The sequence below is a fragment of the Bubalus kerabau genome, chromosome 14, assembly GCF_029407905.1.
Source record: "Bubalus kerabau isolate K-KA32 ecotype Philippines breed swamp buffalo chromosome 14, PCC_UOA_SB_1v2, whole genome shotgun sequence".
Classification (NCBI taxonomy): Eukaryota; Metazoa; Chordata; class Mammalia; order Artiodactyla; family Bovidae; genus Bubalus; species Bubalus kerabau.
In genome coordinates this window covers 8553831-8571784 of record NC_073637.1, presented here as the reverse complement: position 1 = coordinate 8571784, position 17954 = coordinate 8553831, and the positions used below count along the sequence as shown (strand labels likewise).

Genomic DNA, 17954 nt, shown 5'->3' with positions numbered 1-17954 from the left:
AGAACATCTGTAAGATTGTTAGTTTTACAAAGGAAACTAATGTTCTGAGAACTTGAGCTTGACCAAAGTCACAAAACTATGAATAGCAGTCAGGCCTCATATCCAGTTCTCTTTACGATCAAGCCTACATTCTTTGCTTAACCTGAAAGCAGCTAAGGGAAAAAAAAAAAGTCCCTACGTATGTAGAAAATGCCAGAACTGTGAAGTGGCCGCGTGGAGTCCTCACGTGTGAGCGCCACGGCAGCGTGGAAGCAGCAGCAGGGCGCAGGCGTGCCAACGGCAGTAAGTCAAGCGCCGCCCTCAGTGCAGTCTTTCACGTTCTCGAGAACACGCGAGATTTATCACCGAGGGCCGTGGGATACTGGTGGCTGTGGAAACAGAGTCCACCGGGGAGATGTACTACATCATCTGGATTTAGCACTGCCATCTGCTTAATAGCATCGAGAAGACGACAGCGGTGCTTATGACCAACCACTCAGAGCAGTGACAGATGCTGCTGGGCGGGAGCGTGCCCGGAAGAAGTTTCCTCGCCACAGTGCAGATTCTAAACAGCGGGTTTGTTGGTTATCATGCCACCAGCTTTACATCTTCACTACCGGATTTTAAGGTCTGTAGATAAAGATCTACTTGGTGAATCTCCTATATTTTCTTTCCCCATGTTTCATATGTTCTTGAAATGGGTTTTATTAGTTTTAGAATAATTTTTCTAACAAATTCTGCCCTCTTTTTAATGAAAGAAGTTGATAGCCCTTTTTGTATTTCTTGACTCTTAAAATGAGTCACATGGTTTTGTTAAACAGACTGAAGGGCTCTGAAACCACTCAGGCCTTGATTTGAATCCACTGTGTCACTTCCTCAGCTGTAGGTTTATGGCCAAGCTACTTCTTCAAGTCTTCATTTTTCATTTGTGAGATTGTGATTAAATGAAATAGCAAAAGCAGTGTACAGAGCAGAAGTTTAGTAAACTTGCAAAGATGACATGTACTGGGAGCTGTTCTCAGCACTGTTCTCAGCACTTTTCAGCCTTATAAGTAGGTTATTACTGTAACCCCATTTCATAGATGAGGAAATTGAGGCCCGGAGATTATAGAACTTCCCTGTGGTTGTTGCAGATTGAGTGCTGGGCTGGCACTGAGCCCTCCGCTGCACTGTCTCTGGGTGACTTGTCCTCATCAGTTTAGTTGTCCGATCTAGAAGCTTGTGCAGCCTTTTCCTGAGGAGAACTGCAGTCAATGAAATCTCAACAAAGAAACAAAATCATCCATCCTATTTTGATTCCCCATTTGTGAAACAAAAACTTATGGACAGCCTCATGTAATTTAGCTTGTCTAGAGTCCTAAGATGTTTGGAAGCATAGACTTGAGGTCACAGCTTGAAGTTACTTGTGAAGAATGATTTACAGTAGAGAACGTCAGTGCATGAATTTTTCAGAATCTAGTCAAACCTCATTTACTGGGCTTACAGCTTTAGAAGCAGAAGTAATTCACACACCATGCGGGTTGTGTTTTCCCTTTTATTTGACATCATGAAGGGATGTGTTCTTCTGAAATTATGAGTGTCCGTCGGATCCTTCCAAGTGTTTGTAACCTTTGACTCAGTGTTTACACAATAAGTGCCTAAACTTAGTGTACAGCGAGTGTTCAACAGTGTAAGGGCTTCCCTGGTGGCTCAGACGGTAAAGAATATGTCTGCAATGCAGGAGACTCAGGTTCGATCCCTGGGTCAGGAAGATTCCCCAGGGTAGGGAATGCCAACCCACTCCAGTATTCTTGCCTGGCTAATTACATGGACAGAGGAGCCTGGTGGGCTACAGTCTCTGGGGTCACAAGAGTTGGATAGGACTAACACTTAACACAGTGTAACACTTAACACAGTGTAACACTTAACACAATGTAACACTTAACACAGTGTAAATATATTTAACTATTTAAAAAGAATAAGCAGTTTCTGGCAAAGTTCAGGGAAAGAAATACATTTTAGCTATAGGAAAAAAGGTATGCATGTCAACTTGGCCAAAGTAATGTAGATAAACCAGCACCTCAGTTGAGGCAGAATCGAGATTTGTTTAGTGGGGTGAAGGGGAGGAGTCTGTCACAGCTCTGCAGCTGTCTGACAGTGAAGCTGGGGTCACGTCGTGCGCCTGTGCTTCAGCTTGCTCATCTGCATGATGGACGTGACGGTTGCAGTGACCACCTCTTAGGCTGTTGTCATGTCAAATGAGTTGATACACGGAAAGCACCTGGCGCTTTGTGAATGGTCTCACTAGCTATTATTAAAATTCTATAATTTTTTTAAAATCTAAAAGCCATAGGGCTAAGTGTCCTAGACTCAGGATTTTTGAATTTTAGAAAATGGTATTTTGCATGCTACATGTTCTACAACTCTTTGGGGTGGGGGGCATCTATTTGTGGTTCTCCAGGACAGTGATTGCCCATTGGATTATGTGAAGTTATGATCAAGGAAAATGTGATTACCAAGGGGGATGGAAAGCATGTATGGCAAATTGAAGAACAAGGGGATTTGAAGGGGGATGTATTCAGCCTTGGCAGTTTGTAGTCCTACCAAGTATGGTTCGTGCCAGCAATTTATTTTTAAATAGTATAGTTTGAAGGATTAATACAGGACTTTCCCATCTATTAGCAGCCATTGCATTGAGAGGACCTCTCTTGATCTGGCCCTGATTTTTCTCTAACCTCATGTCAAGTCACCCACTCACCCAATCTAACCTTATATTGAATTGTTCAGTCATGATTCGTTTATAATTTGCTCAGTCACAGATGAAATAGATCTCAAAGCATACATTATATGAATAAACTTAATTTTGTCAAATTCTTCATGGCTCCTTCAGTAATTTTCTTTACTTACAGTTTTTAAAGACATTGTGGTTATTTGGCATGTTTCTGTAAAAATTGACTGTAGTGTTTTTAGACTTTTCCGCAATGGTGCAAACAGGATAATTTCCTTTTCTTTACATTTTAGTCCTTGCCAGATGGGTTGCCTCAGAGCAGAGGTTCCTTGACTGAGTTATTACCTCATCCAGCAGGCTTTCTTGATAAACTCTCTGCCTCTGACATCCCCTTTTGCATTCACAGAGTACTCAGCCAGCCTTGTGTGTTTCTGGAATATGGCATGCTTGCCTCTGGTCACCATTCATACCTGCTGGACTTGAGAATCTCTCTCCTGTTTATACAGAGATGCCCTTGGTGGCAGAAACCCTTTTCTATTTGTCCTTTAATCCGCAGTACCTAGTGTAGTACCAACCGGGAAAGGGACCTCTGTGGGTTTTTCATTTCAGTTGGTAACATTCAAGAATTCCACATCTGTTCTACAAATACCTTTATTGGAAACATGGTAAGAAGTCTGGTACATCTGAATGTCTAATGTGGAACTGCAGGTAGCCTTCCCTCAACTTGGGCTAAATGGAAGAGTCCTTTATACAGCCTTTAAAAAAAAAAGGAGATTCCCAAGCCAATCTCTTGTTTCTTATTTTTAATCTGAGTTTTGAGATAGCACAGCTATCTGAAACTTTTAAAATACAGCTAATTTTTATGAGCAGCCGAGGTTGAAAACTGCTTTTCTTGTCTAGTAAGCACTATGAGAATAAGATATTATATGTTCAGAGCTTTTCAGAGTGCCTTGCAGATACTTGCTAAGTAAATATTTATTTCCTAAAGAAATAAATTATTAGCGTGTCTTTCATTCATTCATTCAGCAAACAACTAATGAGTACCTACTCTGTGCCAGCAACTATCCCAGGTGCTTCATAAGTACCAGTGAACAAAAAGGGATAAGGAACGTGCCCAATAGAGTTTAAGTTCTAGTGGTGGTCACATTTAGCTAGTGGCCTTCCTGTTTAGCTTCTGTGAGAAGATGATTTAAGACTTGAAGGAGGTAAAAGTTTGCCTAAGGATGTATCTATGGGAACACAGTGATCTGTGCAAAAATCCTCAAATAAGAGGGAGTGTGTCTTATGGATTCTGAAATCCTTAAAGTTACAGTTTTCTTCCATTCATATTTAAATTTCAAGTTCTCCTAATAGAAAACTTGAGATTTCCCTTTGGAATAAGATATCTTTGAAGTTTGGAACAAAATGTTTTGCTTTTCAAGAATGTGTTGTAAGAACTTTTTCCTATTTAAAATTAATCCCAGTATGATTAAAGGAGCTTGCAGACTTAAAATTATGAAGTTACAGGAGAAGTTACTGTGGTCTGTACACCCTTATATCTTGACCTGTAACAACTTTGGTAGAAAATCAATACAGCAACCAACAGCCTGACAGAGGTAGAGAAATGTCCTTCATAAATGTAAATCTTACTTATCTCACTCTGTTTTTTTCCCTAAACATCCAGCATTCAATTATGAATAAAAATTATACAATAAGAAAACACAACCCGGAGTCAAGAGACAAAACAGTCAAGAGAAACAGAGAGCCCAGATACTACAGTTGTCAGACAGTGTCTTAAAATTGATACGTTCCAGATGCTAAACGATATTGTGTGAAAGGTGGACAGTATGTATGAACAGATAGGATAGGAATGTAGCCAATGAAAACTCTTCAAAAGAGCCAAATGGAAATGCTAGAATTGAAAAATTACAATGTCAGGGATGAATAATTATTTCAGTGGGCTTATTAACAGATTGTACACTATAGAGGAAATAGTAAGAGAACTTGAAGACAAATTATAAAAAAGTATTCAAACATGAAAAGAGAAAGATGAAGAGTAGAAGGAACATTGGGTATGAAATCTGCAAGATGATGTAAAACAGGCTAATGTTATCAGAATTGCAGAATGAGATGAGAGAAAGTGTGAGGTAGAAGAAGTACTTGAAGAAATAATGACAAACATTTCTAAAATTAACACAAAATACCATCACACAGATCTGCAAAGTGCAGAGAAACCCTCAGCAGGATAAATATGAATATAAACACATCAAGGTGTAATGTATACCAGTTGCTAAAAAACAGAGAAAAGATTGAGAACAACTAAAGGAAAAGGACATAAATATAATCAGAATATATGATCTTTTACATCAGGTATTCTGAAGTTAGCATTATGTTTTTGAGGTTCATCCACATTATAGCTTTGATCAGTATTTCTTTCCTTTTTATTACTGAATGGTTTTCCATTTATGATTCTACCGTGTCTTGTTTATGCATTAACTAGGTGATAGATACGGGGTTTGTTTTCACTTCTTGGCATTATGAATAATGCTGCATTGAACATTTTATGTGCAGATCTTTGTGCGGACTTGTATTTTAGCTTCCTTTAGACATTTAGGAGTAGAATTGCTGGGTCAAATATTAATTATATGTTTAACTTTTTAAGAAACTGCCAAAGTGTTTTTCAAAGTACATTAATTCCTACCAGTGGTATATAAGGAGTCTTAAGGATAATTTTAACCAAAATGTTCAAGACCTCTGTACTGACAACTATTAGTAAAATATTGCTTTACAGAAAGTAATGAAGAGCCCAATAGCACTTATCTTCCTTAAAGTTAGGAAATTGCAGAGAACTGTTCAAATAGATGGAAACTATTAGTTGTTATTGGTATTTTTGGTGGATTTGTTGTCATTAAAGGTACATTCCTCACTCTAGCAAATAAGCAGAAATAGCTTGTGTAACATCAGTAAGACTCTAGGAAAAATATTGCTCATTCAGAAGGAACCTCTACCTCAATAGTACTCATAACAGCTGTCCTTGAATAAGAGCTAAGTTTATGTATGTAACACACTATCTTCTTTGAACCTCACAGCAATATTATGAAAGATTTATTTCAAAAACTATTTTATAGATAAAATTGAGTTAACGTTGCCCAAGCTTACACCTTGGTGGCTCAGTGGTAAAGAATCTGCCTGTAATGGTAGGAGATGTGGGTTCAATCCCTGGGTCAGACAGATCCCCTTGAGGAAGAAATGACAACCCACTCCAGTATTCTTGCCTGGGAAATATCATAGACAGGGAAGCCTGGTGGTCTACAGTCCAGGGAATCGCAAAGAATCAGACACAACTGAGCACACACAAGCTTACACACAGAGTAAACGCTGGAGCCTAGATTCTGATAATGTGTGTGACTGCACAGCCCTGTTCTTAAGTGTTAATTCTGTACTGTCTTCCAAAACGATGATGTTAAGACAGGAAGCCTGCTGATAAGTGACTGTGAGCGTGTAAGGCAGGTTTAGCCTGGCGTACACATGCAGCGCCAGCATCAGTGCGTGTCTCTGTGAAACTCACTCCCTGAGTGTCCTGAGGCCTCCGTGCAGGTGTGCCTCGAGTGTGTGGGAGGAGGAGAGAGGCACAGTGAGCTGAAGAGATGCTCATGAACAAAACTCTTTCCTTTTTACTCTTGTTTTTCTTGGAATATAATCAGAATTCATCGTTTCTAAAAGATTACGTAGAACCATCTGCAGTCTTTTAAGAAACTTTTGATAGGAGTAGCATAGACTGCTGCAGATGGAGAAGAGTACTGACCGTGCTGTTGAAATAAGCATGAATGGATGTCCTTGCAGCAGAGAAAAATAGAGACACGTGGCGTCCCTCACATCAGGATGCCTGCACCGTATTGTAGGACTGGGATAAGCTCCGAATCAACCCCACGTTCCACCAAATCAGGGTCATTCCCTCACATGAGAATGGATGTTAGCGGCTTCCAACCCCAGGGACCGCTCTGTGGTGTCTGAGCAGCCAGGCGCGGCCTTGTTCGCCCCGTCCTCCTCGCCCATGCCCTGTGCCCTTAGGCTCGGCTTGCTCTCAGGGCAGCGGTCATAGTCCAGCTGCCAGGCTGGGCTTCAGGCAGGGAGAAAGAAGAGGAGGAAGGCCCTGCCACCTGGGCGGGTCCACCTGCTCTTAGGAAGGCCCTGGAAGCTTCACTCCCGGAAGTTCACTCCTGTCTCATCAGTATCCTCCCTGTAGAAGTGGCCAAGAAATGGAGATTAATGGCTGGGTACGTTACCACTAGCATCTCACCCTCAGTCTCACAAGGCGTCTTCTGCTAAGAAGGACAGAGAGAGTGCACACTGAATAGGCAACAGCTGCCCACTGGCTCTTCCCTTTTAACATGAGTATTAGTTATTTTTATTTTTTTTGATTTGTTTTCCTTTTCCTGAAATATTATGTACCTATAGCGAAGGGCATAAATTCATACCTGTCTGAAGCGTCCAGTTGAGTGACTGTTTTTCAGTGTACACACCATGTAAGCAGGAGATGGATTCCAGCGCCCAGGCAAGAAGTTTTCCAGCTGCTGCTTTCAACCGTGGGTGTCTTAGGTCATCATCTCTTTCTGGCTCCCTGAATTGTGTTGTCTTTTGAAAAAGTGCCCAAACATACTTCCACTGTGCTGCGAGTGTGCTGCGAGTGTGGTGTGCTGCGAGTGTGGTGACTGGTCGTCCGATTAGATGGTGGAGAGAGGCCCCGGGAGCCAGGGGAACTAGACTTGCACCCTGACCCCCCGCCCGCACGGTGGCCGCACAGCTCTAGAGAAGGCGCTCTGTGGCTGAGCCGCCACTGTCCTGTCACCAGGGCAAACTGCATGTTGTTGTTCTCCTTTCTGTCTGGCTCTTCTCGTAGGTGTCAGTTTAGACCTTCCTCCTTCCAGGAGGCACTCCCAGGTACCCCAGAACTGGTCCAGGTGCCCCACCCTGAGTTCCATCAGAACTCTGGGCTTCTGGGAATCACAGCCCTCCACCGGCCTATTTACAGTTGTCTGCCTTGCACACTAGACCAGACGTGCTTTATCACAAAGTCCGGAACTTGTTCACTGTTGCATCCTGGTGCCCAGCACATGATAGGTGTTCCAGAAATATCTGTGGAACAGATGCTGGGAACAGGTGACATCTGAGCTTCAGAAATTCCTACCAAGAGCACCTTTCTCAAGAGAGAACATAACAAGTGAGAGTCTCTCTCTTACATGGTAGGAAAATGTTGTTTTTAACCTAAATTTATAAAATAGAGATCCAGATTGCGAGTTTGTTTTAAATATGAGAGAAAGTTTGTGCAGAATGCATGGCTCCTAATTGGTGTTGGATAATGTATGATGGATGCTGTTTGATAGTATCTATCATTAGTGTTAGATCTTGTTTGCATGTCTCTGCCCAGTAGCCTGTACCCGATCCTAGTAGTTGATGTGTGTGTGTGCATGCGTGCACGCACTCAGTAGTGTCTGACTTTGCGACCCCATGGACTGTAGCTCTGCCAGGCTTCTCTGTCCATGGAATTCTCCAGGCAAGGACACTGGAGTGGGTTGCCATTTCCTCCTCCAGGGGATCTTCCCGACCCAGGGATCAAAACCGTGTCTTTTGCATCTCTTGTGTTGGCAGGTGGGTTCTTTACCGCTCTGCCACCTGGGAAGCCATAGTAGTTGACATAGGTCCTTAAAATTAGGTTTACCAGTAACCCCCGAGGCGTGTGCTTCCTTCCTTCCTGCCCTGTGTGATTTGCCTTCCTGAGCAGTCTGTCACAGGAGGAGGTGCTCTCGAGCTCTGTGGGAAGCAGAGCCAGAGAGAAAGGTTTCTGAGAGTCTCATGAGAGATGAAGGTTAACATGGAACTTTCTGTCAGGCCTGTTCGAGGGTGTTACTGTGACAGGTTAGTCAGACTGTATTTCTGGAAGTCTTTGGAAGTGGAGAGGGAATCATTCTCTGAGATCATTAAGGCCGACTCCTTGCCTTGATCAGTCAAGTACGAGTAAGTTCCTGCACTTTACAGCGAGGTCAGATTGAGACGTTTCACACTAGAGGTGGAGGATCGCTGTAAGTGGCAAACCTTTTGTTTCTGATTCTCTGACAGACCTACATTAACATTTAAAATCTGTTTGTTTGACAAAGTAATTGTTTCATCTGAAATGAGGCTTGGCAAACTTCGTTACAACAATACGGTTAAGGCTGATCACTGCTCTTTATTTGGTTTAGAGGAAGTGTCCAGCCAGTGAGAGGGGCTCTGTGTGTGAGCTCACTGCATCGTGGCCCCGCTGTCGCCCTGTCAGAGGACACCGCTGGGGCCCTCACCCTGAGCGGCAAACGCTGTCCATTCATTCCTGCCAGTGCTCCTGTTGAGCACCTCTTGTGTTTCAGACACTGGTAGAAGCTACCCCTCAAAAAGATGATGCTTCCTGTTGAAGATCACACCACTTTCCAATGGAAAAACAGGTTCAGAACTAAGTGCAGCCTTACTCCACAGCCTGAGCTCTCTGTCTGCTTGCGTGTGTCCCTGGAGGGATCACGTGGCATCTCTGGGTTTTGAGTACCTTTCACACGACGAGGATGGCAGACTTATGTCTCCTGTTCAGACCACTCCCCCAGCCTCTTGATTTCTCTTTCCAGCTGCTCTGGGAGGTCCGAGAGGCCTATGCAACCTAGCCTGTCCCAGGCCAAACTCCTGACGGCTCCCTGCCCAGAGCTCCTTCTGCTTCCACTTCCCCATCTCAGGTGATGGCAAACTTCATTATGGGGACGTTTCTCCCAGGGGCCACCTTACTCAGGATAAAAACAAGAAACCAAGCCTCTCCATGGTCTGCATGACTCCCCTCTGCCTTCCTGGGTCCCTCTGCTCCCACTATACTGCCCTCCTGTTGCGCTGGACCCGAGTGCACCTCTGTGGGACCCAGGCTGCATCCCCTCAGGGGGCGTCCACTCTGTGTGACCAGCTGTGTCACATCTCCTGCCCTGTCACACAGCAGACCTGCGAACTGACCACCAAATCCAGCAGGTTAAAGTTCATTGGTCCCCTTGCCAAGGGATGAAAATGTAACAGCAGTAGTTGGATGATTGCAATGTGCTGCAAAGGAGGGTCAGCATGTTACTAGAGGACAGGAGTGAAACTGGAGAGGGGAAGCCATGGTCAGGGGGTGGAGTACATGAAACTGACGCAAGGCGGGGTAGAGGGGGTTATTGATATGACAGGAACTAAGATGTGACCTGGGAGCTGATGGCCAAAGGAGAGTAGAGGCAAGATCAGTGGACAAGAGTGGTCCAGGGAGTCAGGAGACCAACGTGTTTGAAGGATTATCTGCCTGCATACAGAAAACAGCAAGACTTAGGGCAGAGATGCCATTGAGAGATTGAAAGCTGGGTGTTTGTGCAGAGGAGAGGAACGTAATAGGCTACAGGTGGCAATGGCAGGGGCGGTTGGTGAAGAGAATACTCACCTTCCTGTTGTCCCAGGGGCACATGGGCCATGGGGGATAAGGGAGAGGAGAGGGCCACTGAGGGAGAGGTGGCATTAGAGGAGAATCGAGTTTCACTGAGGAAGAAGGTAAGGGAGCATCTAAAGAGGAGGTGGAGGATGCGCGATGAGCCATGACTTCCGGAGGGCACAGAGAGAATTGGGACAGAGATGGGGACAGATGGGGACGGGCAGAGCTCTACAAGTGCTGGAGATAAAGAGTAACTAGTGATCTAGAGTTCCCTGAGCTGGACATGACCAGCCAAGGGCCTGATGAGATGAGTCCCAGTGACTTTTCGGTCAAAATTCGTGTAGAGGCTTGACGAGGTAGACACCAGACAGATTCATGTCAGGAGTTCCTTCTTAGTCCCATTCGTGGCGACAGGGTGGTCTGGGAGCTGGCTTTTGCCCCCTTTTGAAAGCCTGCCGTGCCCTGGGGGCACGTGTCTGGGAGCTGGCTTTTGCCCCTTTTTGAACGCCTGCCGTGCCCTGGGGGCACGTGGGCTTGGTTCCGGTGCTGCTGTGTGCGCCGTGACCCCTGTGTTTCCTCCCAGTGCTGGGCCTGTTTCTTGACTCTGGTTGATGGATCGAGAACCTCCGGGAAAGCCAGGAATTACACTGAGCCTTTGGACTTCCTTCTACTCCTGATGCAGGGTAGGACGTGAAGGATGGAGCAGGCCTGGGAGACACGGCCCTAGTGCCAGGAGAGGAGCTTGCTCTGGACCACTTGAGGGAGGGACTTCTATTGACCCCTTCTGATGGAGAAAAGGCATAGTCAATCTACCATGTTTTCTTGCTTATTATTAATACTGTAAGTTGTATTCATAAATGAAGAAAATTTTAGAGTCTTCCCCCTTTGCCTTATGTTGGGTTTTTAGTTTATCCTTGGGAAATAGGACACATCTTGGGTTAATAGACATTGGAGGTACACGAAATGAAATGCTGCAAAAGCAATTCAGATGGAACTGACAGGTACGAGAATGGGGCTCAGCTGCTCCCAGCTTCTTGGCTTGATGACAGTCTTGAAATAAATAATCAGAAACTGAGAGAAATGATAAAATATGTCAGTTTAAAGTTTCCAGTTGTCAAAACTAAGATTGTCTTATCACCAAACCATCGCCTGACCAAATTATGTTTCCTTTTATCCTCCCATTCATTGGGAAACATTCTTCACCCTGTTTTTTTTTTTTTTTTTTTAATGCTGATCTGTGTGAGAGCACTTCCAGGTGGATTTCCAGTCCACCCTGATGCTCATTAATGCTCACTTCATTTAATCAAGGGGACTTTGTTTAGTCAGAAGGCAGTTGTTTTTCTCCTGTTTATTGGTCTCAGTACCTGTCACTGACAGTTCCAAGTTAAACAGTGGACCTGTCTCAGTAAAGGGAATTCTATTCAGTTTTATGAAGAGGTCACTCTCATTGTTTTCTGTGCAGCAAAGATGAGATATTAAAGAACATTACAACTTTGTCTAAGGAGCCATTATATTGTAACTTCTGACATTTGGAAAGAAGACTGAGGTTCACTCAGTGTTCTTCAATTTAGTGCTGAGTTTCTAAGAAACAGTAGCCAATTTATTTTCAACAAAAGGAGAAATTATGTTGACTGCTGTGTCCAGATGCTATGCGTGAGGCACTGAGAACGTTAGGGCTTCCCAGGGTCTGGGGACATCTAGTGTGGTGGGATTTGGCAGGCAGAGGGGCACTTGGACTCAGCAGGTAGGTGGACAACTGCCCCAAGACTGTCCATGCTGGGAGGCCCGGGTTTAGACTCAGGTGTCTTGACCCGTGTTGGACAGTGGCATTTTATCAAAAGTATCCCTTCTGAATGTCTGTCTACAAGGTGAGGAAAGGGTTCTTCTTTAATAGCATTCTCATATTTAAAACTGTTGAACTTTAAGAGATAGGGAGGCCATATATTTTTGTTGTTGCTTGTTTTTGCTAGACTTTTTCCTTCTTGAATATGAATGTCTCTCTGTTCCTCACTCAGCTAGCCCCTCTTCTCTTCTTGCCGTAAATGTACGTATACCAGGATGGAAAACTAGGGCTCCAGAATGGGAGAGGAGGCACTGGAGAGCAGAGAGTACTGAGGCGGTTGCAGTTCACCATGGCCCGCTGGCAGCGGGTTCCTGCAGACCCCTGAGACAGCACGTGGTCCCTTGGGACACGTGCCGGTGGACAGAGGGCTCAGGTTGTGGAGGAAAGGCGCGCTTAGTCTTGCACCTGTTCTTCCATTTGGAAGTAGTGTGACCTTGGACAGGCAGCGTAACGGTTTTGAGTTGCAGCTTCTACAAGTGGCATTTGGGCTAACGACCGGGTAGGAGGTGCTTGGGAGCAAAGAACAAGAGGAACCATTCTGGCAGAGGAGGGCAGAGGTGAAGACCTGTCCCCACAGGCATGACACAAGCCCGTGGCTCCCATCCCCCTCCCCTCTCACAGGGCCCGCCGTCCTGTGCTGTCGTCCAAGGAGTTGATGGTTAGTTAGTCTCTGGTGAAGTTCCCCTGGGCTTGTGAAATGAAACGTAGGAGGAGAACCAGGTGTGGACTTAACTGGATGTGTCCCGTCTGCTGTCTGTGTGATGTTAGGCTGGTGCCCCAGCTGCTCTGCTCTACAGCACCCTTACCTGTAAAACGGGCATGAGAGCTCTGCCACCTCCAGGGGAGGCAACGGCTGCTTCGGGGCCTTGGGGCTGGCACAGGGCATGCCCCCAGCATGGGCTTTATTATCCACTCCGTGCTTCCTTGGGTGCTAAGCAGCTCAGCTGGATCGTTTTCCATTCTGATTAGAACTTTTGTACTTGATTGCATCAAGTTGGAATAATGAGAATGTTTATTCCAGGACAATCCAAGATAACAAATTCAGGGTGATTGTTTCCCTACAAAATTAAGAGGACTGGGAAAGGGGAAGCCAGGAAGAGTGGGTGGAAGCCCTTCCTCAGACAGCCAGAGTAGTGTGAGAAACTGATTGTGTGGGCCATAGTCCCGTCATCCAGATATCCCCAGAGTCGTTCCTGTAAAGGTTATGCCCTGTTCACACATGTCGTGTGTGTGAGTGGCCTGTTTTGCATCATCTAGAAAATGGCCGTGGTGACAGATCACTCCCTCCCTGGGTCTCAGGGACGTCACGCGTCAGAATACAGGACACCTGCGCACGTGCCTCCGTCCCCACAGGCTTGGCCAGGGTGGGCGATGGGACCCAGGGGCCTTTCCCACCCGCCATACTCAGCCCCTGCTGAATGGCCACCCCTGATGGTAATGGCGTGGTGCTGGGGGGTTAAACATGTCACCCCGTAACCGTGTTGCTTTATTGTAAAGCCCAGTGTCTGGGCCTCGCACAGCATTGAGCTGTCTGGTCTGTAGGGCTGTGCCTTCTGTGAACTCGGTGTCGGTAGGAAAGAAGCCGTGGCTGCCCTTCCTCCTGCACACACATCCCCCCGACCCTACCCTGATCCCTTGCACGATCCCAGCCTGGGTCCACTGCATACCCGTGCCCTCTCAGACCACGATTCCTCCCAGAAGAGACCGCGTACTCCTCAGGCGCTGTCAGCGCTCTCCACGCGGACAGGCTGATCGTGGTGGTTCAGTGTCAGACACGGTTGTTGTGAATTCAAGTCAGGGACCACAGGAGGGGCCGATGATAGTCCTAATAAGATGGCCCTTCTCCGTGGGAACTCTGTTCAGCTTTCAGCCCTGCTTTTAGTAGTTATCTTTAAGTTTAGACACTTCATCAAGTATGATTTAAACTCACAGCCACATCAGTTTGCCCTAACTGTGTTTTTGTCTCTCTCTGCTTGTGTGTTTTGTTTCATGCAGCGGTGCTGATTACTATGATTATGGACATGGACTCAGTGAAGAAACGTATGATTCCTATGGTGAGTAAACGGCGGAGTGGAACCAAAAATAGAAAGGTCAGAGAAACACCTTAAAGCACTTAACTAGGGAGATTCATACAGAATTTTAGACCACAGCTGCCTCTCAGTTCATCTGTGCTTATCTAGCTATTTTCAGAAGCTCTCTAAGGTTTAAACTTAATATTTAAAGGGGACTAAAGACTTGCAGAAAATTGCAGGCATTGATTCTGAACTTAGATTTTCTGTTTGGGTTGATTGCAATGTGCTGATTTTCTCACTTACTTGAATAGTTTGCCAAACTGCAGACACTTGATAGAATGAGTCTCTCTGAAGTGTCTTTGCTTCTTGACAGTAAAGAAAAATGAAGCAGTTGAGACTACAGCTCTCAACTGCTGTAGTGGTGATTCCACCACAGCCATCTTTATATTTTAATTTATTCCCAATCTCAGTTCCTCTAAAAACATTACAGTGGGAGTCATTCACTAAAGGCTACAGAAGCGCCAGGCAAGGGAGGAGATGGATGGCTGTCTCAGGCTTACAGAGAGACAGTGAAACCCCACTGAGTCCAGTGGGAGCCGCCCAAGGTGCTGGGGAATCCGCGTCCAGAGTCTCAATATGCAGAAGGACGACAGGTTTAATTAAAAGAATTGGCTGCAGCAACTTAATGATACTGAGAACCTCCTTTGCTGCCGGGCGCAGAGATCAGAGAACACAAAGCTTCAATCAGTTGCAAAACTCTGATGAATGCCTCATGCCCAGTGCAAGTGAATCAGGATTCTCGTTAATGGATGTTATGACATTTCTCTGAACATAACTGAAAAACCATTTTCCAGTGTTCCTTTTGAAGTGCATTTTGTTATATCACCTGCCGCAAGCCTTGATGACCGCACCTTGGATTTTTTTTGTCGTTATTCGTAACAAACACTTAAGAGACATACCTTGTTTTGTTGAATGCTGTCTACTTAAATTGATGCAAGTTAGCTTGAGGGAATGATGTTGATTGCATGTTTGTATCAAAGAAGAGGTCATTTTAAGTGGTTTTCTTCACAGCTTTTTAAAATAGGTCTCCGTGGACACATGGCTTTTAAATCACTGTGTGCTGCGGCATAGATGTTAACTGTTTGTTGTCAAAGACCTTCAAGTAACTCACTGACAGCCCTGAGCTGGGGTGAACCAGGGTCCTCTGTTGGAAATCCATCGTTCCGTGTGGATTTAGTATGAGGATGAGTGCAATTTGACGTTATGTCATGAGATTATTTCCTATCCAGGAAGTATTTTGGAAACATAATCTCTCCTCAGTACAGCTTTCCTTCCTTCTTTACATGAAGGACCCGTAAGAACAAAGCCACATTTCCCAAACTGCCCATTGCCATTTTGCACTCCAGTTTTTTTCTCCTTTTGCCTTCACAGATTTTTATCTGTGTTTTCTTTGTCTTTGAAGAAGAAATCCCAAGTGACCCTTTTCCCATGCATAGATGTCTTCACATTTAGCAAGAGGCAGCTCAATTTGCTGCTAGAGTGTGTGAGCTTTTATTAAATGAGTGACCAAAAGGAAGTTCTTGCAAACTTGGCTGTCATTTAAGATACAAGGATCATGTCTTCCCAGGCTGGTAGGTTTTGCTAGTAAGATGAACATCTTCCATTGTGTTTGTAATTGTTTAAAAGTTAATTCTCTCAGGTTTTTTAGTACCTTGGGGATTTATATCTTCAGTATGACATCTACCATGGGTTCAGGGCTAAGTTAGATTCTGAGGAATGAAGCCATGGGCTCTCTGGTGTTGATCTAACTGTGCTTCATCTGACTGACTTTAGGGCAAGAGGAGTGGACTAACTCGAGACACAAGGCCCCCTCGGCGAGGACCGCGAAGGGCGTCTACAGGGACCAGCCATACGGCAGATACTGATTGTGCTGTCTGCTGTTGTGACATAGCCAGTCTCCACCAGTCCTGTATACTGTTCAAAGTAATTTTTTTCTACGAACAATCCCTTTTTAAATAAATCAAAATGCTTAAAATCTGAATGGATGGAATTTAAAACTACTTTGTTGAAACATCAACCTGGGCAGAAAAAAAAAAAAAAGACATGTAAAATTTTGTTATTTCCAGTCTGTATATGAAAAATAGGTCATCAAAAGGAAAAAAAAATAACTTTGATTAACTAGTGTTAAACAAAAAAGATAGGTTTACTAAATATGTTAATCCATCCTTTTAACATAAGCCTCACCTTTCATTTTAAAGGTTTCCATAGAAATTTAGTTATTTTATCTTTCAGCCATATGCTATTTTTTTTTTTCTCTTGCCAACATGCGTAAAAAGGGAAGCCAATTACAAGTGCAAATAATGTGGTATTCTTTTGTAACTCAAGTCTTGAAATGTTCTGTAGTGTTAAGCAAAGTCTCCTCTTGCTTGATACTAAATAAACTTTTGAAAGAAATTTTGTGTGTGTGAGCTAACAATTTCATGTCTCTCTTATTTAAAAAGGCCTTCATAAATAGTCGTAAACAGGGAAAAGATTCATTTAACAATGCTTGTCAAAAAAGGGTCACACTAAACATTGTACAATTTATTTAAAACATGGTTTAAAACTAAATGTACCATTATATACTCACCGTAGATTTAAATGCTGTTTAAAGAGTCCAAATGGTGTCCAGCTGCTTGAATGGCACGTTAAAACTACGCAAAACCTAATCTTGTTTAAAAACTGGTTTTAAAATAACTACTGATTTTCTGAAAAAGATGTGATCAGTTTTCATCTTGTTGAGCGTTTTTTCACTAGTGCAACTTTGGATTTTTTATGAGAATTTTGGTACCTTAATGAACACCTCGCTCCATGCTGGAAGCAATAAGCACAAAGCTTTTAAAGACTTTCTGACTTGACTAATTGAGGTCGCACTCGACAAGGCTGAGGATGTGTAACCCTTAAACGGTCTTCATTTTCAAAGGTAAATAAATCAAATAAGATTTTAATCTCACTTAATTTATCTTAATATAACTAATAAAACCAGGGAGGTTACAACTTAGCAAGTTTCATTATCCATTTTAGAAAGGGTTTAAGATCACCTAAATTCTCATTTTAAAAAGTTTAATTTGTTTTAGTAATCTAAAAAGCCTTAGTTTAGTCAGTTTAATTGGGGCCAATTATACCCTGTTAAACAAATGTAAAACCTCATAACTAGTTGTTTGTAATACATTATTTGGTTAGTAATTGAGGGCACTTCTTAAAACTGACAAATATTTAATAAAGTTTTTCTTTAATCATTTGGCCTAAGTTTTTTTAAAACTGTAGATTGTGTAAAATGTTTAATTTTTATTTCCTGAGGGACTTCCTTCTCTTTGAGTAAAAAGGTCTTTTCTTTTGTTAGGAATGTCAGCCACCTTGAAAAGTGAAAGGAAGGCGGCGTCAGTCCAGCGGACACAGGTGAGTGTCCTTGTTCCGGTTCTTTGATGTGCTTGGAGGATGAAGACGGCCTCATGCTCTTCCGCGCGCTTCCCGCTACCAACTAGTGACATAGCGGCAGTGGCAGATTCCCTCCCGGAATGTAAGCCAGTCAGACCCCGTCAGGCCTGCACAGGCCGCGGAGCCAGGAGGCTCGGCCCCCGCAGTGTGTAAGTAACCCCGTTACCTCCTCAGCAAAAATGTAACAGGCTGGTTGGTAGCACGAAAAAATTTTTCCAAGTTTCAAGTGGAAAAAAAGCAGTTTCCCAAACCTATTGATAACTGTGATGATCCCCCACTTTTTTTTCAAAGGCTGTATATATTCTCTCTGTATATATTCATAATACGACCGACACAGATGTGCTGGAAATTTTGGACAATAATTACCGTAGGCTTGTGAAAGTACGATTTTTGCACGTGTGTCCTTTTCTACTTTGAGTTTTGCAAAACAAAATTTCGCTTTTAAGAAGGTAGATATTGCAAAGTATTTTATAAAATTGTTTCATAAAATTCAAA

At 43.8% G+C, this 17954-nt stretch overlaps 1 protein-coding gene across 1 annotated transcript in view; it reads left to right on the top strand.

The window, feature by feature from the left end:
- KHDRBS3 (KH RNA binding domain containing, signal transduction associated 3) overlaps window positions 1-16436 on the top strand; it is a 145940-nt gene extending 129504 nt beyond the window's left edge. Inside the window, exons 8-9 of the mRNA XM_055545716.1 lie at window positions 13966-14024; window positions 15816-16436. Of these exons, the coding sequence (XP_055401691.1) occupies window positions 13966-14024; window positions 15816-15907 (151 nt within the window). The 3' untranslated portion in view covers window positions 15908-16436. The remainder of the gene's footprint in view (window positions 1-13965; window positions 14025-15815) is intronic.
- The last annotated feature ends 1518 nt before the right edge of the window (window positions 16437-17954 follow it).